Genomic DNA, 23,222 nt, shown 5'->3' with positions numbered 1-23,222 from the left:
AGTCACACCCCACACTCAACTTTTTATTTTTATTGCGGGAAGGGGGGTTGCTTTTGGGAGTATCTTTTCAAACTCAAGTCACGCCGGGAAAGGCTGTATCAGGAAAAAATGTCAGAATTTCACTTATACTGAAGGAAATTTAAGAATAGCACAAATGACATATACCCAAGCGCACTGAAGGATAGTTGAACAGCACTACAACGCTTATTGGAAATAGGGAATTTTGAAAAGAAATGAATTCGAAATTGTCCCACATTTTCGTCGTCGTGTGGAATGCTAAAACTGCTCCTGAGTTTTTCAGAGTGCGCCCGGGTGCTTACAAGAATAGGATCATTATGCCTCGATGACATTAAAGGGGCACTAAAATTCAAAGTTCACTTCAAATTGTGTTACACGCTATGTAAATTTCGCACTTGTTGTCATAATTCAAGACTTTGATTCCGTTACGAAGCTACAATCAGAATTATACCGGGCTCTTTCTTGCTTCGACACTAAGCAGTGAACGTCGCTTCAGCCAGCGCCGCCTATACAGAGGGCCTGCTCATTGCCTCCTCTCCCTCCTTCGCTATGTGGACATTAAGAGTAAGAATTCGTCTGCTACTGCGATTCGCCGTTCTGCGAATTCAAGAACTCGCAAATGACTGCAGCTCACCTGGAACCTCCAGACGTACATATTTAGACAAAAAGTGCAAGACGCTTTCCAGGAAACCAGTTTTGAGAAAGATTGAGACCTTTTTGCGCTTTATTTCCCAGTTTTCCCATTTAGTACGCGGGGACGTTGAATCACAACTCGCAGACGACGGTGGTTCGTCTTCACGGCCACGACTGCTCAAAAGGACGTTCGTGATTGGCTGCCGCCGTTGAAAACACGGTCCTGATTTGCTGACTCTTAATTGTTACGTCACGTCGACGAGTAAGCAGGCTTTCTCTATCTAGGTGGTGTCGCTTCAGCTCTTGCATCGGGCACACATTGGGTGCTTTCAGTCCATGCTGCGCGTGCATGCGCGTGCCACGCCATGGAGCAGTTCCGGCGAAAAACATATGGCGAATTCGGGTGGTCATTTCGGAGCAACTTTTTTTGCCAGATCTCGAGCAGTCATGTTCGCTTGGTCAAAATGAAGCAAATCTCGCATGTTCGCGTGGCGCCTTCTGAGCGCTCGGAATTTGCTAGCTAGCACTTTTTTTGCCCGGTCTCAAAACGGTCGTGCAGCAGATTGCTCAACTGTATCGGGTGTCGTCACATCCGCACTGCAACAGTGGCGAGTGCCCTCATTGGCCCGCATGTTGAAATCACTTGGTTTAGCAGACGACAAAACTCGAAGACGGGCGACCTCGACGCCCCTAGCGTGATCCAAGTGCCTAAAACCGCTAGATTCCTAGCAATCATGTTCGGGTGGCAATGGTCACGTGATCCAGCTCGGTCGCCGACATAGCAATTTCCGAGCGCTAGGCCGTGTTGCAACGAAATGACCACCCGAATTCGCTAATAGTGCGAGTTACGAAGCGAACTGGTGTCGCTGTCCGAAGGACGTGAAGATAATTGTTGTCAGTGGAACATTTTGTGATAACTGTTGTGGGGTACAATTCAGTAAATCGGTATTGAAAAAATGCGCATGTACGGAATACTACGACCGGCCCCGTTTCAAATCTACACGCACACGATAGGCATGTGCGCGCTTCTCTGCTGTCTTATTGGATGCCGCCAATCTTTGCTTCCTGAGGGTTCCTTTGGTTGCCGCCAAAGACGGCTTTGTTTTCATTGCGTTTTTCTTCTAATCGATAGCGCTGTGTGAACTAATTTGGTTGCACTACACTAATTGAAACACAGATTTTCATTTGAGAACAAGTTGTTCTTGCATTTTAGTGCCCCTTTAATTGTGGCTAATCGAGGTGGTTGAGAAGCCGTTCTGGAGATTCGGACCAGTTCACTCGACGTGGAGGCCGTTGTTTAGTTCTTCCTACCATTCTACTAATGTTCTACAAGTCTGTCTGGCCACCATGAAGAATGGGTTGCTAGCCCCTGGCTGGCGCCTGTCGTGCCAGGGCATCTCGAAAACAACAACTGGAGAAGCGTGCCAATGGACACTTTGCGAATAGTATTGTAATGGGCTGGAATATGAATTGAGCCCATTGGTCACCTATTCAAAGAATTAGTGTTCTTTGCAACGAACGATTTGGATTCTTTAAAAAACATTCCCCATTTCCCATTACAATTGCACTGCGCTCTAACCATCCTTCAGTGTGCATCGGCAAATGTCATCTGTGGATTTCCTTGAATATTCTGACATTCTGCCAGTTTTTCCTGATATGGCCTTATCAGGCCTTATCCTGATATGGCCTTATCGCCTTATCTTTCCCGGCTTGACTGGAATTTGAATGGTACAAAAAAGAAACAAGAAAAAGCTACTCCCATCAACACCCCCTCCCAGAAAAAAAGAAAAACAAAACGAAGAAGAAGAAAGAGTGAATGGTGGTATTAGTTCGATGGGTATGAGTTGTCTGGTATGAGCTGGGGTGGAGCTGGGGTAGAGCCTCCTGACACTGACCGGGTCGGGCTCAGGTTTTCGGGCCAGTGTTGTCCGTTGCAGCGCCCTACTGGCCCTTATACTTCGAATGCTAGCTTCTGCTTCACGTGCCTACCATGCCTACTACTTTGCTTCGGCAAATTCCCGCTAAGACCGTCTCGCGCATTCGTTGTCATCTTTTCACAAATGGCACATTACATTGTGCGATCCGAAGCGGCTTGCTGAACCACACGTGGCCAACGCAAACCCGAGAAAGCACGCGGGTCACGCGCTATGCACAGAGCGCGCATCGTACCAACGCCACCTAGATACAAAAGGCCTGCTTATTGCCTCCTCTCCCTCCTTCGCTACGTGGACATATGCATACGCTACGGCGGCTGCCAACTAGAAGCTTTTTCTTCAATCTGCAAATACCGGATTGGTGGATGTTCTACTTCTTGACCGTTCGCATTACGTCGTTTTCTATTTTTGCAACAGCTATATATGATGGTGGAGAGGTGTAGGGGTGGCTGTCAGGCGCGGATCTTAGAGGGGGTCCGGGTGTCCTGACCCCCTCCTCAGTTTCTTTCTTCGCACAATGTTCAATTGATCCTGTAGTGTATGTATAGCATGCTGTTCAAGGCTTGACCATACCATCCTCACAAAATTTCTTGGATCCGCCCCTGGTAGCATGGTAGCAAATGCTGCATTTTAACAATTGTCAACCACAGGGGTTACAATATAAATGTCATTTTTTAAGAAGCACCAACCTGTACCTATCTTTGATTCTCACTAAAGTCTTTGAACAATCCCTGGAGTTTGGGCATCTGCAGAACGCGTGGAAAATTGGCAAAGTCGTGCCAGTGTACAAGTCTGCGAGCAAGAATCTGGCTATCGACCCATATCTCTAACTAGCGTACCATCTAAAATTGTAGAGTATATTATCTATACTCACTTAATCACCCAACTTGAATCTAACTCATCTATCAGAAACCCGGAAATACTTGATGCAGCACAGGGAAATAAAATTGCTAGGGCATATAACATGTACCACATCGTCTCCTTGAACAGCCCTTCGTCCATTGCACCGGTGGTCGCTTCAAGCTTATCTTGTTCTTTCTAGTAAACTACACAAAGCTGTTCAGTAAAATGTTCAGCATTGCATCTAACGGAGCTGGGAAAGGCTATTGTCGCTATTGCTAAACCGCTGCTGTAGTCAAGGCAATGAAAAGGAATACCGTGCCAGGTACATCACATCACTGGTACTTTAAGTATAGTACAAAGTACCATGCTTGAAACGTACTTAAAGTGAAATAAAAAGTGTTCGTCATGTACATTGGCAATTCAGTTTGTATCGCTCTGCATTCACGGTGGTCTTGAGCAAGTTTTGAGCCGGTCTCCTTTGCAGGAGCCTTCTCCTTTCTCCTTTGCGAGAAGCCTGACTAGGGTGTAGCGCTAAGTCGTGGATGCAAACTGAAACAGATGGCATACTTTGCAATTACACATACACAAGCAATCCATCTGTGCTACTGTGCATTATTATGTTCCGGTCCATCCATCTAGCGTTTTGCACGGTGTTGCGCTACTCTGATATGCAAGTTTGAGCTTTTTGAGAAAAAGGATGCAGGAAGCAACAGCGACTTCCTTTCCGAGTACCCCAGGCTGCTTTTTGACCTACCACATGCTTTCTAAAACAAGATCAAATGTACAACAGGATAAATGAAGCACCATGTAAAGCGCGCTTTTTATATGTCTTTCCTACTCAGAATAGAGCTTTCCATTCTAGCACGTAAGCATAGTATAATGCAAAAAATGTGCCTTCCTGTCTGTTCCGTTTTACTTCAGCCAACAATTTCACGTTACAAAATGGAATGAAGCTCGCTTGTGAAACGAAACGGCAAACTACACCAGGTCCCTTTCTCAAACGTCACCTTCTCCAAGGGACACTCAAGAAGAATGATATACGCGGGAGTGAAGCGAGAAAACTTAAACGTACGCCTATACACGGCGAGAGCAGTTTTGAAAGTGGGCAGAGTGGCGACGGGTACAAACGGGAATGGGTTGTTTTGAGAAAAACCGGTAGGGGTTGTTTTGCTCCGGGCGCAAGGCGAGGGGAGTTTGGAGAATGGGTAGAAAGGCCACAGGTACAAACGCGAATAGGTAGTTTCGATATACACCCGTGTGCAGGGTTAACCAACCAGAGTATGCGGGTGTATATCGAAACTACCTATTCGCGTTTGTACCTGTCGCCTTTCTATCCATTCTCCAAACTCCCCTCGCCTTGCGCCCGGAGCAAAACAACCCCTACCGGTTTTTCTCAAAACAACCCATTCCCGTTTGTACCCGTCGCCACTCTGCCCACTTTCAAAACTGCTCTCGCCTTGCACTCGGCGCAAAACTACCCAAAACAACTCTTTTGCGAATCTTTTTCTAGTCCCACGGTTCCCTTGAAGAATATACAACGCTCAGTGACAGGACACATTGGTAGGGGGGGGGGGGGGGGGGAGTCCCGCGGAGAGAATGACATAGGCCTTTATTCTGCCAAAGATGCAGTTTCCTCTTCTTCTTTATTCTTTATTTCAGCAGTTCCCCATACATCAGAGTATTCCAGCCACCCCAAAATGTTGCTCTGGCCCGCATTGTCCGCCAATCCCGCCAGAGTACCTTATTTCACGTTTCCCCTCCTCCCCTCCCCCACAGGGAAACTAAAACTTTTCGCCTCTATACGCTTCGTGCAAAGCGTCCGCCGCGCCACGGAAAATCCTGGCGGCAGCCATAGGGACTTGTTGTGTGAGTCCGCTCCGTTTTCGAGGGCTATTCGTACACGTTCAATCGCCACCTTGCTTCGGTGACGCGGCGCCTGAATTGATAGCTGCTAAAGGTAATGCCGTACCGCACAAACTGTTGCGTCGTTGGGTGCACAAAAACGTATGATAAAGCGGGGTATGAAAAAAAAAAAAGGTCCCTGATTGTGTAGGCAGAAAAATGGTTCCCCAGGCTCCTGCGCGCCCAAAAATACAGGGGTGCGGATGGGGTAACTGACGAAACACATCACAGCCGACCGAGTGTTACCATTCGCTCTCCTCATTTGTTGAAATATGAGGCATAGACCTTTTTCATCTGTTAGTAGATAATAAAATATGCACGACATTCAATGAGTAACATAAAAGCGACATCATTCGCTGCACTAGATCGCTAGCGATATCGTTCGCTAGATGCTAGTATATTTCTACTGGTGGTCAGACACGCGTGCTTGAATGTAAAAAGAAAAAGGAGACACGAGCTTTACAGTTGTCCCCTGCATTTTTTCCGTGGTGATGTTTATGGACAATAAAAGCTGTTGCCTTCTCATTCGTTGTTTCATTGGCTTTACAACTCCACTTCTGCTAGAGATACGGTTCATCGACATAGAAAGGATGACAGAACAACTGTGAAACCTGTGTGACCAACAATAGGAAAACAAGAACATGACGAAAGATGAAAGCCACTGAAAAGGTTAGCCAGCATCCAGCACTAGCATCCAGGTTGAATTGGGAACTGCACCCAACGACCCCCCCCCCCCCCCCGTACAGAGAGTGTGAGGTCGGAGCCAGGCTAGTAGTGAGCTCACGGTGTAAAGCGTTTATGTGTGCTTTATTTTATTGGTACGAATACAGAAGGTAAAGTGCCTCTTTGCTTACTCCTCTGTAATCCGTCCTGTTATAAAAGAATGCGGGTACCATTTTCCTGACATATCTGCAAGACATTGCTTTGTCTGTACTGGACAAAAAAGAGAGAGAGGAACAGGAGGAACCGACGAATTGCGCTCAGTACAACCGGTGCAGCAAATGTAATCGCTTTTATGTTCCTCATTGAATGGCGTGCAGCTTTTATTGTTCATTAACATCAATGTTGATTTAAAAAAAAAACTATGTCTCCCAATTTTAACAAATCGGGAGACATACTACAGTTTCCACACTCCACACTCTAGAGTTTCCCGCCAAATCCACGCGAAGTATACATGAGGAGAAGATGATTGTCGGCCATCAACCGTTTGCGTCACAAAATAAGCTACTCCGTGGATTCTATCTGTCTTCGTTTATGCCAATGAGCCTAATTGGTTGCCAGAATCAGACCGTATATCGTTCGCGTTGTGTTGAGTGATGTTGTGATGTGTGTTCTCCATTCAGACAAGAACTTCCAACTAGCTTGGACCTTGTCGCTTTTTCCAACTCAGCTAATGAGAATTCTGCATCCGCTGTAGGTGCAACCTTTGCAAGGTTGCTGGAAAAAGTATAAAAGAAAACATAAGCAATTGCGGTGCTCACGAAGAAATGCTAAAAGAATTGTAAAAAGGCTCACATGCCTGCTTCTGCATATAGTCTTATGTCTTATAGTTTTATCACCGCTGAGGACCGAAAGTAGTCGTTCGGAGTTCAAAGCGATTGAAATCCACAAAGTTACACAACCGATTCACACAATTTCGATGTTCATGACGCCCGCCACATACACTTTTGACTGGTTTCGATATCGGACGACTCACACAAAAAGTTCGCTTTCCCACCACTACGTGGCCGCGCAAAGCGCCACCTTTAGTCTGTGCACGAGGCGTATCAAGGAATGTATAAGTCCAAGCAGCACAATAAAGGTTGTCCTGAGGCTCTACAGAAAGTGAGAGTGCGTAGGGGAGGACGGGTGCATCACGGTCGTCGTCTTCCTGCAATGTCAAGCACTGCAATTGGTAGGACACCCACCAGCCTCCCCCATGCACCTAAACTTTCCGTACATTGTGATGCTTGGGCGTTGCAAAATACCCTACTGGAAATAAATGTTATCCGACTGTAAACGCACAGTCGCGCGTAGGAAAATGCCAACTACGAACTTGGACAGACCTGGATGCCAAAATGTAAACATCGAGCTTGAACTAACCTAATAATAAACTAACCAACACGCTGTTCAGTCGTGTCCGCCCTGCTAAGCCTAACGACCACGAGGCTCTCGTTCAGTAACACGACTTGGACAGACATCGAAAACTCATGAATTTGAGTGGTTATCTTATGCGAAGCAATCAAACATTTTCATTGTTCCGAGACCGTAAAATCGGGAGATCCGGAATTTAAAGTCGCCGTGAGAACAAGAACTCGATCTGACGGGGGGCGAAAATGTTTAGTACGAACAAAAAGCACGCAAAGGGGAATAGTCAGCAGTTCGGAAAAAAGAAACAAATCTGTCCACTGAGACTGTTCTCCTGAAATAGGTCGATGGCTCTGTGCAGTGAGGTCATACGAGAAGGGCGTTTTGAAGGAGGTAGTTCCGATACGGGATAAAACCAGAAAGTCCTTTTGATCAAGGTCATTTGAAGAAGGACAATGTGAGAAGATAGAATAACCATCCGATGCGTGATGAACTTACCGTGTTGAGCACGTTGTGCTTGCCACTGCAAGCAGTGCACAGGCGATGAGGAACTGCATTAACTGCATCCTGAAATATTACACAAGCGAGTGAATATAGCCTGAATTATAAAAAAGAAAAGAGAGGGAGTGTAATACGTTATACTTATCAGCCAATAAGGTTGGCACTGCACTGATTGTAAATTACATTGCATTTGGACGTTACGGGTGTTTCACGAAGGTCCGCTGGCTGAATAATTCGTAAACAGTTGACGCTATCGAAAAGCTTTCTGTTGAGTGAGCATCCCTGAGACATCGACCAAGAACTGAGCAGTGCGCGGCTCTTTTGCATCTGCTCATTAATTAAATAAAACTGGTAATTTTTAAATTTTACTGTTTTACCCATCGGAACCTCCAGCGAAGAATTACAAAAGTTCCGAAACCCACATCGACACTTCGTGGTTATTAAAGGAATTAATTGGTTTCGGTTTGCATGTCTCTTGTGCGGAGCAGCGTACCAATGCGCTCTTTCGCTCAGCCATCCGGCTGCCAATTACGTGTTTACCCGCCTAGTTCACACACGGGGGTGACGGAAGATAAGGAACCGCCGCAGAGCTTGCCTTTATCGTGATGATGACGAATGCACCGAAGCGTCGCTTCTGTCTTTTCCTTATATTCCGTCACCCCCGTTTGTGAATATTATACTACTACTAATACTAATACTAACTAAGGCAGTCAGCGGCAGTCGTTGGACTGTTCCTAATCAACTGTCTACCTTTCCACAGACCGGTACCCTGACTATCTGTTTGCTGCTTACAAGATACTTCTGTCAAGCATCCCCCTGATGTAGGAAGCGCTCAGCACGTGCCCGTCAGTCATCCACAGGTCGCAGCGGCAGCACGGTCGCACCTACTTACGTCGGCACACCGGCCTACCTTCGCAGTCACCGGCAGTCGTTGGACTGTTCCTAATCAACTGTCTACCTTTCCACAGGTAGAATACTTGTGTATCCACTTTTGAGTAGAATTTTATGTCTGTCTGCTGCTGACTGCACAAGTATGGATTGTGTATTATGTTTGAAAGAACTTCCCTCTAATGGGCAGTATGCAAAATGTTCCACTTGTCTATCTTGTTATCATCTGGGACAATGCTCCGGCATAGCGGAGAAAACATACCGGTCAATGAGTAGCGCCAAAAAATCTGATTGGTGTTGTCGTGCCTGTCGTGCAGGAGAATCTGGCGCAAGCAGCAACCGTGCGCCTGACGTCAGTGATACAGAGAGTGTTGTGTTATCAAAGATCATGACAGAGTTGAGCAATATGAAAGACAGCATTAATTCCCTGCTTGTTCTACCAGCTAAAATGGATGAGCTAATGACCTTAAAGAATCACTGCAACCTGTGAAGGATGCCCTTGAAGAGATTAAGACCGCTGTTTCCTTTCTATCTGATAAATATGACACGTTGTTAGCGGACACATCTACAAATAGAGCATCTGTAATAAAGTTAGAGGATAGACTGTCGGAACTCGAGACTGCTTTTGCAGCGCAGACAAAGGAATTGATGGGGTTGCAGTTGGTAGAGAACGACAGTGAACAATACAGCAGACGCCTAAATCTTGACGTTCAGGGTATTCCTTTGGAAACTGATGAGGATCTGGCCTCTAAATTGGGCATTGAATTTGCCTTAACTGATGTGCAAGCGGTGCATCGCCTACCTAGCAAGCCCGACAAAACGCCTCCAGTTATTGTACGTTTCACATCATTCGCTACGAAAGACAAGTGGACAAAGGCTAGAAGCACCTTGCGTAGGATGAGCGGTCAGGGAAATGTACCGGCTGGTATCTTTTTTAATGATAATCTTGCGAGGTCTAACAAAGAGCTATTGTGGAAAACAAAGATGCGTGCTAAAGAGCGGGGTTTTCGTTTCGTCTGGGTAAAAAGTGGCAGAATATTTCTCCGAAAGTCTGAGGGTACTCCTGCTATGCGTGTCACCAATGTCGTTGAGCTTGATAAGATTACGTAGACATCATGTCAACAGGAACTTATCCAGATCTTGCATCTTTTCTGATTGAATTGAAGTCTCAACCAGACAGGCTTCCTGTACTAGGTGTCTATCATATCAACATTCGCAGTTTGCGTAAACACTGGGATGAGTTTAGATGCTGTTTAGGGGAAGCTATGTATAGGTTCGATGTCTTTGTATTAACAGAAATAAATATATCGCAAGAGGAAACTGGCTTATATAACCTTGACGCCTACCACGGCTATTTCTTTACGCGACCATACCACAGAGGCGGCTGAATTGCTGTATTTGTAGATAACAAGTGGCAGGTGCAATCTCAGACTTTATCGGTAACAGCAACGGAGGGACTCCTACTTAATGTTTTTAACGCGGATTATATACTCTCATTGCTTGCAGTGTATAGGCCTCCTAGTAATAGTGTTCCCCAGTTTGTCTCAGATTTAAAAGCTGTATGTCGTACTATTGCTGCGAATGACTTGTACATTGTGGGGGATGTGAACATTGATATTTTAAAGGTAGAATGGCCATGTAGTTTGTGACTACTTAAACGCACTCGCTGACGTCGGTTTGGAACCGCATATTGCTACCCCAACTCGGGAAGAGATTGTTGGCGGCAGATTTGTTTCCTCTTGCATTGACCACATGAATGTCAGAGCTCGGGACCTGGAACCTCTCCCAAGAGTTATATTGCACAAGCTGGCTGATCATTATATTACAGCACTTGGGATGTTTAAGACGCGCACTGTAACCCTTCCCTCCCCCACGCCTTACATTGAGCTAATAGATGCGACTATTTTGGATCGTTATTTGAACCAATGTGACTGGTACAAGGTCACGGATTGTGATGACCATATTCAGGCATACGACATCTTTGCTGAATACTTCAACACTGGTTATAAGTTAGCTTGCAAGAAGATAAAGATGAAAAAGCGAAAGAATGAGGAATGGCTGAATAACGAAATCTTAAGTTTGATCAAGCAAAAGGAGATACTGTGGAGACGCTGCCGTCGTTACCCTTCTGATCCAGTTATAAGGGCGGAATTTAGGTCGTCTTGTAACAGGTTAAAGGTACTATAAAGCAGTCGAGGTGCAACCTCACGTTTTGTGTGCCCTGAATTGTGTACGTCCTCAGAAGTAAAATGCCGCAAAATTTTCTCACATAGACGTTATAGCTCCCGAAAAAATTCAAATTTAAATCTACTGGCAACACTGTGGCGAAGCAGACCGACGAAACACCAACTCCGCCAAGTACGGCGGCGAAAATGTCTCATGCGCACGACTCTGGGCCAAACAGAGTGACGTACGATTGCAGCGCCACGGTGCGGAAACAAGGCCCAGGTATAGACGTTTAGCTACTGAGTGCAAGATTCGACTTTTGTTTATTTTCTTTCACACAAATTACATTTTCTCAAAAGATAGTATTTGCAAATCCCAACAGGAAAGCATCTGTTTATCGGTCTCCTTGTTTACAGGGTTGCTTGACATATTGAGGACTTCTTCCCACCAGGCGTCGCACCAACATTCTTGACTGCGTTTGTATTTACCAATTAGAAATACTTAGGGTAAACTCCTACGCATATTACTTGTTGTGCTGAACGTTTGAGTCTAGCACTCTCACGTCATGCCGATTGTATAGGTTCGACCTCGACTGCTTTATAGTACCTTTAATTCGCATTGCTAAAGGGTCGTATTATACTTGCAAGTTTCAAGAAAACAAGAATAAAATGAAAACGACTTGGAATCTAATTAATGAACTGAAAGGACAATCTACAACTGGTCGGTTAGATGACACCATTCACCGTGATTTTGGGAAGCGACCTAACCTGGCTTCTGCCTTTTCGGACCATTTTTCATCTCTCTCGAGTCCTCACCTTGGTGCTGTTAATTACAAGGTGCCCTACTCAGTGAAGAACTCTTGTGCATTACCTGAGATGCTCGAGGAGGACTTGTGCTTCACGATTAGGAAGATGCGTAATACTGCTGCGGGCTTAGACAACATACGCATATGTGATATTAAGCGTAACTATAATCTTGTGTGAAGCCGTTCTGCATATTCTAAACTGTACTTTTGTAACTGGTATCATTCCCGTACCCTTAAAAAGGGCGATTATTCGGCCAGTTCATAAAGGGGGTAGAAAGGATGCCGTTGAAAGCTATAGGCCCATCTCGATTTTGCCTGCACTGGCGGTCATCATGGAGAAATACATTTACCCCGTAATGGTAAACTTCGTTGAAAAGAACAAAATTATTAATGAGTCCCAGTTTGGTTTCGTTGCCGGAAAGGGCACTCAGTGCCTTCTCGAGGACTTTACGCATGATATCTACCAAGCTTTTGACAAAAACTGTGTGGTGACTTGTTTGCTGCGCTAGACTTGTCCAGTGCTTTTGACACCGTATTCCATGAGATACTGCTTAAGTTATACTCTTATGGGTTTCGTGGCCCAGTGTATTCTTGGTTATATAATTTCTTAACTGAGCGATCGCAAGTGGTTAAGGTATGGGGACAGTTTAGTGATGTTGTCGGTCTCAAGATGGGTGTTCCCCAGGGCTCTGTATTGGGACCCTTACTGTTTAATCTTTACGTCAACGACCTTTTTAATGTGATTCGTTTTTGTCGGTTGTATCAATATGCAGATGACACTCACATATCAATCATTTGGAATCTGTAGCCTCGATTCAACAGGACGCATGTGCCGCTTACGATTGGTTCACTAATAATCGAATACGCCTCAATGCATCAAAAACTCAACTGATTATATTTCACAACCCGTTGCGGAGACTATTATCTTTCCCTGATGTTTACCATCATGCTTCCTCTTGTTTACGCTGTAAGTGTTCACCCTTATCCTATGCAGAAAATGTTAAGTACTTAGGAATTCATTTCAGTAGTGACATGACATGGAAAACGCAGATATCATCAGTATGTACTAGGTTAAGGAAGGTGTCTTGCTCTCTCTATCGCATCCGTGTTGTCACACCGCCCTGTATAATATTGATGATTATGCAAAGCCTGGGCTACGGTGTTTTGCGTTACGGAATAACCATATTTGTCCATTGTAGCGAAACGTGGAAGGACAAGATTAATAGGATTCTAAAAAGCTGTCTCCGAAGTGTTGTATATAGAAATCCGACATTTACTGCTGAAAGCGATATGTTTTCCTTTCTGGGACTACCGAATGTTCAAAATCTGTTTAGATACTCTGTTGTTTTAAAGCATTTTTGGTGTGACCGGTTTAAAACCCAATTAGTCCGAAGCAGAGTTCTTAGGCAAAATTCCCGCTTTTCTTTGCCACACACCTTCACGAGGTATGGTACCTACTGTCGTGCCTATTATGTGCCGAGCCTATTTAATGCAATTTCGTTTGATTACACTGAGGTCGAGTCTGTACGTAAATTAAAGTGTCTGTTGAAATTCCATTTCTTTAGGTAACAAATGTTAATTATCATGATTCTCTAGGCTCATTCCTAATATCTTGCATTGAACTGTTGTACCTTTGAGTTGTTTTCTATATGAGAATTAAGCAGCCATGACATTAATGGTACTCTCCAGCGATTTGTCGTTGACACCGGGCCCAGTGCAACAAGCCATGTGGTTTAGGCGGACCCGCCTAAAGATTGTTACTTGATGAAATAATAAATTATTATTATTATTATTATTATTAAAATAATAATAATAATAATAATTTTATTCACTTCATTCAGCGGATTACACTGTGAGGACTCGCCTAAGCCAACAACAGCTTGTGAGCACGTCCTGGCTGACAGTGGGAACCGCACTTAAAAACAGCACATAAAAACACAAAATAGAGCATCAACGAACAAGTTAACCAGAGATTTACAATAAAAAAGAACAAGCGAAGCGCATTCAACTACAGAATAAATAACGAAACAATGTTTTTAGGGATGCAATCGATGATAAATTCAGAGCTGGTGTAGAGTTAAAAACGGAGGGAACATAGTGAGCGCGTTGCCCTTTTCCATAGAAAGTGGAGATTCTAGGGACAATATACAGGGTGTTTCACCTAAGGTGATAAAAAATTATAACTGGCGACGTAGTCGCTGGAGGATTGTCGGACTTTCGGCATTTACCTTCTGGGAACTTTTGCCACCATTGAGGAAGGCTTTGGACAAGTTTTAATTGCGGGAAATTTATTTTTTCAATTGAACTTTGAAAATTGCCAAGCGAACCTCACTTTTTTTTTTACAGAAATATGATGTCCTCCACGGATAACCACAGACCCGACAAAAACCGTGCCTAGTATCGCAACAGAAGTAGTCGAAAAAAAAAGTAAGAAGTACGCTTTAGTCCCGCCTGCTTGATTTTTGCAGAGAAGCGCGAGCGAAATCTGCGTCTTGATGAGAAAAGGTGCGTTCCAAAACAAACCCTCGAGTGGAGTAGGCCACATGACCAAGTTGGACCATGTGACCACAGAGTACGCGCCCGGTCGGGTAGCTTTGGGAACGTATGGGGAACTCCGACCGAGTTAAGATTGGGGCCGGTGTCATCACCGCTCTCATCTCGCGCGCGTCAGATTTATTTTACAGGGACGACGATAACGACGACTGGGAATGTATTGTGAGCTGTTTACACGAGTCACCATGCCCCGTCGGACATAGTTGAACTCTGTCTTGTCGGCCCGGTGGGCATTTGGCTTTTTCAGCACTTTGTGTATTTAGTTACTTACTTGACAGTTACATTCAGAGATGGCTTGTCTGGTAGTATTTCTTCCAAGACACTGCAGAATTATTCCCCCTCTATTGGAGAATGAAATGGAAAAGAAGCTGACATTGTCGTCATTTATTTGTTAATTGTTTGTGGGATGGAAGACTTCACGTACCATTAGCTACCCCAAATGCATGAATTGGATACCAGGGATTTCCCCCCCCCCCCAGGGGGGAGGTGTACACCCCACTGCATTTTTTCAACCCCCCCCCCCCTGAAATTTCCAGGCGACCCCACCCAACTCGGCCACCAACACGTTCTGGTAGAGAGTCCGGCGCAGCGAATTACGTCCTGTACTGTCAAACTTGGGCTGTAGGACCACAGTCATGCAGATGATTGTACCATGCATTTGTCCAATCTGTGTGCTAGGTATTCATTTAGGTTCGTGAGACAAGGTGCTAGTCTTTTTTCTTTGTCGGTCGTGTGATTATGCATCTTAATGTGGAAATGCCGTTCAGAATGAATCTGTATTCTAATGTACTGTGTTCTAACGTAATAACATGTACAAATAAAATGGGAAAGCTGTGCAGAGGTGTCACCATTGTGCCACGATTCTTTCCGTGTCTAAGAAAAATTCCTTAAGTGGAACCTTCACCAAGCATACCCCCCCCCCCCCCCCCCAGCAGTGAATTTCTGGGAAAATCAAAATCACTAGTGGATACATCCCGTTGCATTTGGTAGTCAAAAGAAATAAAAGAGAAAGATGTTAACATCATGACGACAGAAGATGAAAAATCCAAAAGGTGGAAGCTGCTGGTTGAAATCCTGGAACTGAGGTAGTGGTGCGGGCGTGGTTAGGGTCACGGAAATGTCCGCGGCGTCGGAGTCGAATGTGAGCTGAACGGCTGAAACAAAACACGTAATCAGAGCGCGATGAAGCCGTTCTGATAGTACACGTATCACGAAGCGCGCAAAAGCCTCCTGTTTCATTCACCTTGAAAGAAGTCTGAGCTTGGGCGACAAGACGGGAAATTCGTGACAGAGTTCTGTCGTGTTGTCCCTTCCTTCTACAGGAGTGCTAGACTCGTCAAAGCAGAACTAAGTTCAAAAGATGACGTCGCGCGGGGAGGAGTTTTGAACTTCCCAAGTTCGGGAAAATGTTTCCCTTTCCCAGCAACTGAAGTTGGGTCTACGTAAGTGCCGATCAAAATCAGTGTGTGCCGACCCACCCACTGGCACGAGCGTGATAGAATGAAGAACGAGAAAGCGCATCGCTTCTGTCCGCTCCGGTGAAGAGTGAAATGTGGAGCAATACATCCTTGAAGGACTTAAGGTCAAACCGTACATTGTCAAATATTTGGGCTGCGCGAACATTAGAATATTTCAGATCTCGAGGCGCATAACTGTGTTCCGAATCGAATGCTGAACTATATGTTCAATTTTGAATCGAATAAATTTTTCTTCCAAACTGAATACATAGAGAAACAACATGACTCGAGGCCTGATCCCATGGCAACACAAAACACCCGCGCTACTCGGTAATGGTAAAAAGGAAACGGAAAACAGTTGTACGATTCACGGAAATTGCCGGCCGTGCAGTCCTCCATCAAGTTATGCAAACGCAAGAAAAGAAAAGAAAAGAAAAAGGCCGAAAAGACGAGGCCTCCCGGTGACACGGCTTTTCTTGTAACCTCCTCATAATTGCTTCAGATAGCTGCGTCGTTTTTAACCTTGCTGCCGCTATCAGCAGAAGCATGGAAGAGGGACTGAAGGGGAGACTCATCGTTTCTTTCCACAGTATTCTACATTACGTGACGGAGTAATTAACGCGGGCGAGATTTTGCGCAAAGAAAATTTTCCCCAGCTATTTTTATTGTAGTAGGGTAACGTGTTTTGTGTTGAAATTGGTTGAGAAAACGAAATGCCCTTTCTGTTTCGGCCAAGGAAAAACACAAAGAAAGACAACGAACAAACGAAATATAAAAAAAATCCCTGACTTGGCACATTTCAGAGATCTGTTCAGAATATTTCTCGCGACTGCAAATCGAACAAGTGCGCGCAAGTCACACCAAAAGTTTGTCGATGACAAGTGACACCCTAAAGTAGAATTTTAAGCCTCTGTTTTGTGCCACATTACATGACACACCCGCTGTATCGGCATGTGTGCTATACGTGTATTCGGGGTCAGTGAACACAACAACGCTTCGGTTGAAAACTATTTGTTTCCTATTTCCTTTTTCTATGTATCTGCTGGCTTCTCTTTCAAAATGACCCTGTGTAAATTTGAGCACATATAAACAGACTAGTGCCCGCACTGCGACGACACAACCACTTCATGGCAAAAGGGGCGGAAAAGTCGCATGTCGAAAAACCCTGGGTCCGTGCACTTGCAAGCGCTCATTTCGGGGTGCTGCTCCGCTGCATAGAAGAGCACCGACGCTTTCCAACGCCCTGCACATGCAGTGTTGATGTCTCTGTTGTGTGCATTTTATATTTAGGATGCATCTTTCAAACAGAATGAAAGCTGTTGTCTTCCTCCGCGTCTCAATGGAAAATCTCATTTTTGTACAGCAAGAAAACCACGTGAAAACAAGAGGACATCACGGAACCTGCTGCCATGTACAGTGTCATACTTGGAGAACAGAACAATCTTGTGCGCAATGATATCATGATCCGTGACGGGAAGTGCATCTTGCGTGAAACCTACAATCTCAGAACAGAACTTCATCGCAGAGCACTTAATCCGCAAACCATTGACACGAATGATAGGATTACCCCTTCTGATTCGAAGAGCGGGGGGGGGGGGGGGGGGCGTATAGCAATTTGGATATATGATATTTGCTATAAAGATGCCTCTGTCCCCCTCTGTCTTCAAATCGGAAGCGATAAGCATATCATTCGTGTCTGTAGTTGGCGCACAACATGCTATGCGGTGAAGTTCTGTTCTGAGAGTGGAGGTTCTGCGCAGAGGGTCACACAGCGAACGAACAGCGTTCTTCGACAGTCGGTAACACGGGCAAAAATCCTCGTTTGGCATTTCAAACGATACCATGATAAATGTGGAGTCAGAGGCGCAGTAGTAAAGGCACGGCAATAAAAGCGACCGCAACTCTTTCTAACAAACTCCGAAGTTCGCCACTATCTTTCCTTGAACTTTTCTCGGTGGAAAAAAATGTTGCGCAACGTCATTTTGACGTCACGGAACTTCTGCAAAAAGCTGCATTTTCTCTTTCCTTGAACTTTGGTTTGATTGACAACAGGGGCCGTCACGTGGGCCAGGGAAACTGTCCAACGGCTGTCGTTCCTCATATCTCCCGAATTGTTTGCATTGGTGAAATCAGCAAAGACACCATCCCAGAAGCACAGCAGTGCAATGTAATTTGAATCACTGTTTACCGTTTTGGTACCGATGGTACAACCACCCGCATGTTGCAGTTTAAAGGGATGGTGCACACGCTTTTACGAATTTTATTTAACGTCTACCTGAAGCACAGCAGAGCAGTGTACGTTGAATTACTGTTTATCGCTTTGGTGTCAATGGTACAACCACCGGCATATTGGTTTAAAAGGGCGCAGGCTTTCAGGAATTTTTAAGCGTCTACTTGAAGCACAGCAGAGCAATGTAATTTCAATTACTCTTTACCACTTGGGTGTCAATGGTACAACCACGGGCATAATGCACTTTAAAGGGGCGGGGCACATGGTTTTATGAATTTTGCTTAGTTTCTACCAGAAGCACAGTGGTGCAATTAAATTTTAATTACTGTTTTTAAAATTAGCACCAGTGGCTAATTTGAAGTTAGCGCCAGTTTGAAGGGGCGATGCACATAGTTTGTCATTTAACTTCTTTCAGAGGCACAGGTGAGCCACGTAATTTGTATTACTATTGGCGCTTACGGCCGGCAGCAGAGCCCGTTAAAACGGGTGCATGTTGCAAAAGTCATATTATGAACGACTTCTGCCATGCCATTCCACCGGGATTGTCACAGAGGCGACCACAAAATTTGAAAAAGCCTACAGCAGAGCCCTTTAAAACGGGCAAAATCCCTTTAATCATGTTGCCAAAGTCAACTTTTTTCAAATTCAACAAAGGACTTTTTGGCAGCGATCGTGCTGACACTGTAGCCCGGCGTACCCACGACACTGATCAAACAACTGTCGTTCCTCTTACGCTCTCTATGTGCCAGCTGAGAATCCGCCGCTTCATACCCAACTGCACGTAGCTCTTTCAGCAATAAGCTATCCGCACCTTCCGCAACCCGTACCTTCCTGCGATCCATTGACCCGCTAATGGTCCATGCTGTGCATAGCCGCATCCCGCGCAACAAGCAGAGGTTGCTCCATCGGCTGCGGCTGAATGTGGCACTAACTCCACTCCTGCTGGTTAAGATGAGCAAACTACCTTCTCCTCTTTGGCCCACGTGTCATATCGAGGCAGACGTGCAACACATCCTCCTCGCCTGCCAGCTGTACGAAGGGCACCGGTTCAATCTCCGGCGCCGTTTCGTTCATCTGGGCTACTGAGAGCTTACACTGCCAGCGATACTTTGCCCAACTGAGCACACTGGGGGCACGTCTGCGCTGCTACGATTCCTTCGGGAGCTGGACAAGGTCTTGGGCACCCTTTGATACCTCCCTGATGACTGCCTGCACAGCGACTAGAGAAGGAACTGTCTTTTTCTGTATTTCTCTATAGTTTTCTGTGTTTCTGTTTCTATACGGACGGTTCCTCTACTACTGGCGGCTCATCTGCGGCATTTGTAATTCCAGAGGAATCAATTTCACGTGGGTTCCGCCTATCGCACCGCACCTCGGCCACCTCTGCGGAGTTGTATGCCATCCTGTTATTCCTAAAGTCTATTTTGGATCACCACCCCCGCCTCTGGGTGGTTTGCACAGATTCGCGGGCAGCGCTGCAGTGCATAGACAACATGGGCATCCGTGGCTCCTTGGCTCCGGTGGTAGTGAACATCTTGAAGACGCTCAAGGTTTTAGAAGACAGGGGCCACCGGTTGACCCTCCAATGGGTCCCTAGCCACATTGGCATAAGAGGCAATGAAGTAGCGGATCGGGCAGCTGCTGCGGCTCACCATCGCTGCTCAGCAGTCCCCATCATACTTTCGAATGGGGATAGACGCTCCCTCTTGTCCGCATTGACTTCGCCTTGGGCCTATCAGGAATGGTGTCATGACATCACCCGGTGGTCGCTTCTGTATGCTGTTGACCCAACACTATTATTTGAAATGCCAGGCGGTTTCCCTCGCCTCTTTACCTCTCTCGTACGTCGTTTACGCCTCAGCGTCGCATTCACCCCTGCACTCCGGTATAGGCTGGGCCACAGCAACACGGCGCTGTGTACAACTTGTGGTGTCCCGGCAGCAATCCGACACATTTTAGAAGACTGCAGCCAGTACGTATGCGAGCGACGGGCCTTTAAATGTCAACTTGAAATGCTCGATCAGAGGCCATTCAACATCTGCAAAGTTCTCGGCCCATGGAGTAACCCTGGACATCAGTGCCGTGCACTTGGCGCTTTCCTTTCCTTTCTGAGGGCCACCGGCCTCATTCACGAACTGTAGGGGTTTCCTTCCCTCGTTATCCTCTCATATGAACCTTTTTGGAATGGGGTAGGGTCCTGCACTCAACGCAGGGAAACATCCCACATCATCATCATCCATTCATCTATGTTGTTGTTGTTGTTGTTGTTTTTTCTTCTTCTTGTATTTCGTTTGTTTTATTTTTGGGAATAGCAAACCTCTAGTATATCTAGTCCTTTCATTTGTTTTCCTTTTTTTTTTCTCTATGAGACATACCCCCCCCCCCCCCCCCCTCCCCCTGCCATTTCTTTCCGCTGCTGCACGGCTGTATGGGAGATGCGCCTCGTCAAGTCACCCACAGCGCCTTTTTGGGTTTTTGCTCACTTCCATTTCACGCTTTTGTGAATAAAGTAATATTAATAATATTGTTGTTGTTGTATTTGGGTTGTAGTGCTATTGTGTTATATTTTTATTATTAAATGAGCATTATTGCAGACAAAAAATAACGTGTAGATTCGCTGACGGTCGTAACCGCAGCTTAGGGGTGACCTTTTAGGGCTAAGATTTGATACACGATACCAGAAGAGACGTGCAGTATTTTGGGGTCCCGAAATATTACTGAGTTTTCGGGAACCGGTGAGCATGCCCGGTACAATCAGTTGGGAGAGACAGCAGCGACGCGCACGCGTTTGACCTCGCCGGGATTGTCCTTCCCGCGCGGCGATCCTCCTGAGAAGCAGACTTGTGCCCGTTACTCGAAAAAAGTAATTGATTACCGTTATCGTTACTTGTACGGAAAAAATGAATTTATTACCGTTACCAATTACTCGACTCCAAATGTAATTGAGTAATGAGTATAAAAGTAACGCGTTACTCCCGTCGTTGCTCTGTATTCACGCAAAGTGTACCCATCTTTGTGTGCCCCAGGAAAGGAAAGAAAATAGGGCCCAACAGCAGTACAGCTGAAATAACAAAAAAAGAAGAAAGAAAAAGAAAATAAAAAAAAACACCTAGGACAAGTAGATCTGTACGTCTACTGTATTCATCGCACGGGAAGACGTTGACCCGATTGTGGAAGAACGTTGCGTGGAACTTCCCCATGACTCACTAAACTTCCAAAGCTTCAGGTACCACTAGAGTCACTAAATAAGCTCATCTAGAGTCACTTATTTAGTGACTCTAGGTATCACCACACAGGTGTAGGAAGAGATTAGGGAGAGATACCCTGAAATTCCAGAACTTTATTACAATGACCTCCGCTTGCTATAGTACACCGGTCCAACAAAGGCTGGCTGACAGCACGAGGGGATTGACCTGGGGCAGAACGCCTGAAGGATAAGTTTATCTCTGCCGGAAAAGTAATCAATTACTGAGTAATCGATTACTCCGAAAAGTAATTGATTACTCGAAAAATTACTTTGACAGTAAAGTAACTGATTACTCAAAAAATTACTCAAAAATGTAATTGATTACAAATAATGCGTTACGCACAAGTCTGCTGAGAAGTGACGATCGGTTCGCATCCGATCGTTCTCCTTCGGGGTCTCCCTAGCGAAGCTGAAACGTGACCGACGCCGACGCTATGGAACCCATGCACTCAGCAGCACTCAAATATTCCGCGGATTGCGGAATGGTTCCTCACAAAGTTCCGTTATTCGGAAACTTCGCGGTATATTTTCTGGTTCGTCGTCATTCAGGATAAAGGTCATAAACTCGCCGTTGGGGAATACCGAAAAGAAAACTACTGGCTCAATTTCGAATGCTATTCCACGTGGAGATGCTGTGGTGATTTATAACTGTTCAAATGTTCCATTTCGTAGATTGTACAAATCCTTATCGGCCGGGTATGGGTGGATGATTATTATTGTTCCGTGAAAGAATATTTACAGTGCCTCCGAAAAATGGCTTTCTTTTATGTTTGACGAGGGATGGCGCCACATGTATCGTAGCGGTGTTCCACGCCAGTTCCGGAAAACTCTTTCTGACGAGGCTCGGATCGGTTCCATGCCGCCCGACCGTATGGACCCCGCCGGTTCCCGAAAACTCCCTTTTGTCTCTGCCGGAGTGCACTACAGTGGGAATGGTGGCTTTGAGGTTTTCTCACCTTTTTGCAAATATTTGTACGGAACAATAGAGTCGTATACAGTTGATGCACCCTTTAGCTAGTAGTTATTAGCTAGCGTGAATCTCGCGATGTTATTTGATGTACGATGAACCTGTGCGCCAGTGTTTCAATAGCGCACGGCATTCTCGATTAATGATCCTCCTCTTTGGTTCTGTAGGTAACCGATTGTACATTTTATGCCGTTCATCCGTACAGCGCCATTACATGAATCGAGAAATAGCGAGCGCGGCATAATACGAAAGCTTTTAAGCACTTTGAAGACAGCAAAATGGGATTTAAAAAGCGTTCAAGAACGAGACAGCGACAAAATTAAAGGCGTTCAGTTACACGTACTTTTGATAAAAGTCTAGAAGTAGAATAAATGTGATAATTATGAATGCACTACTAAATGTCACCGTGAGTACCATAAATTAGATATTTCATCCCAGCACTGTGCCAAAAGCACTATTTTTGAACGACATCGCACACGTACCGTTTTGCCTCCGGAACTGCCTGCATATTGCGATCTCACGGGCCAGCAAATAAATATCCCGGCAGGAATGTCAAACACGCATGTGGAGTGCGAGGACTCGATCCTAGTGACAAGACAAATGCGCCGTTCCAAAAGTGGCAAATAATCAGTGAGATGCTTCTGGAGGGCTGCAGATAAGAAGAACGGGTAGAGAAGGGGCGCACACGATCATGAAGTGCTTTTCGAAGCGGAGCAATTTTTAGCAACAAGCTGGGCTACGTATGCGTCTTGACCGCTCTGTTTCATGAGCACGCGGAGTCCTTCATAGTTTTACGTGTCATTCGCGGACAGGGTAAACTGATCGAAATACAGTCGTACCTCGTTAATATGAACCTCGTTAATATGGACAACTGGAATTATGGACGATTTTTGTGAGGACCAAACTTTTTTTTCAATGCATTTTCCTCTTGTTAAATGAAGACTTCAGAACGCTCCGAGAAAAAAATTGCTTCACATCGTTGTTGGTACATAACATCCACTGTATACCTCC

The 23,222-nt window shown here is 45.4% G+C and overlaps 1 protein-coding gene across 1 annotated transcript in view; it reads right to left on the bottom strand.

Annotated features, from left to right (window-relative positions):
• Positions 1–22,825, bottom strand: part of LOC135394458 (UPF0462 protein C4orf33 homolog) — a 62,657-nt gene extending 39,832 nt beyond the window's left edge. Inside the window, exons 1-2 of the mRNA XM_064625195.1 lie at positions 22,694–22,825; positions 7,896–7,964 (exon numbers count right to left, since the gene is read on the bottom strand). Coding sequence (XP_064481265.1) covers positions 7,896–7,964; positions 22,694–22,719 — 95 coding nt within the window. The 5' untranslated portion in view covers positions 22,720–22,825. The remainder of the gene's footprint in view (positions 1–7,895; positions 7,965–22,693) is intronic.
• Between the last annotated feature and the right edge of the window lie 397 nt (positions 22,826–23,222).

Source organism: Ornithodoros turicata, chromosome 5, assembly GCF_037126465.1.
Source record: "Ornithodoros turicata isolate Travis chromosome 5, ASM3712646v1, whole genome shotgun sequence".
NCBI classification, from domain to species: domain Eukaryota; kingdom Metazoa; phylum Arthropoda; class Arachnida; order Ixodida; family Argasidae; genus Ornithodoros; species Ornithodoros turicata.
Note: the sequence above shows the minus strand (reverse complement) of the source record. Positions and strands in the feature narration are given on the sequence as shown.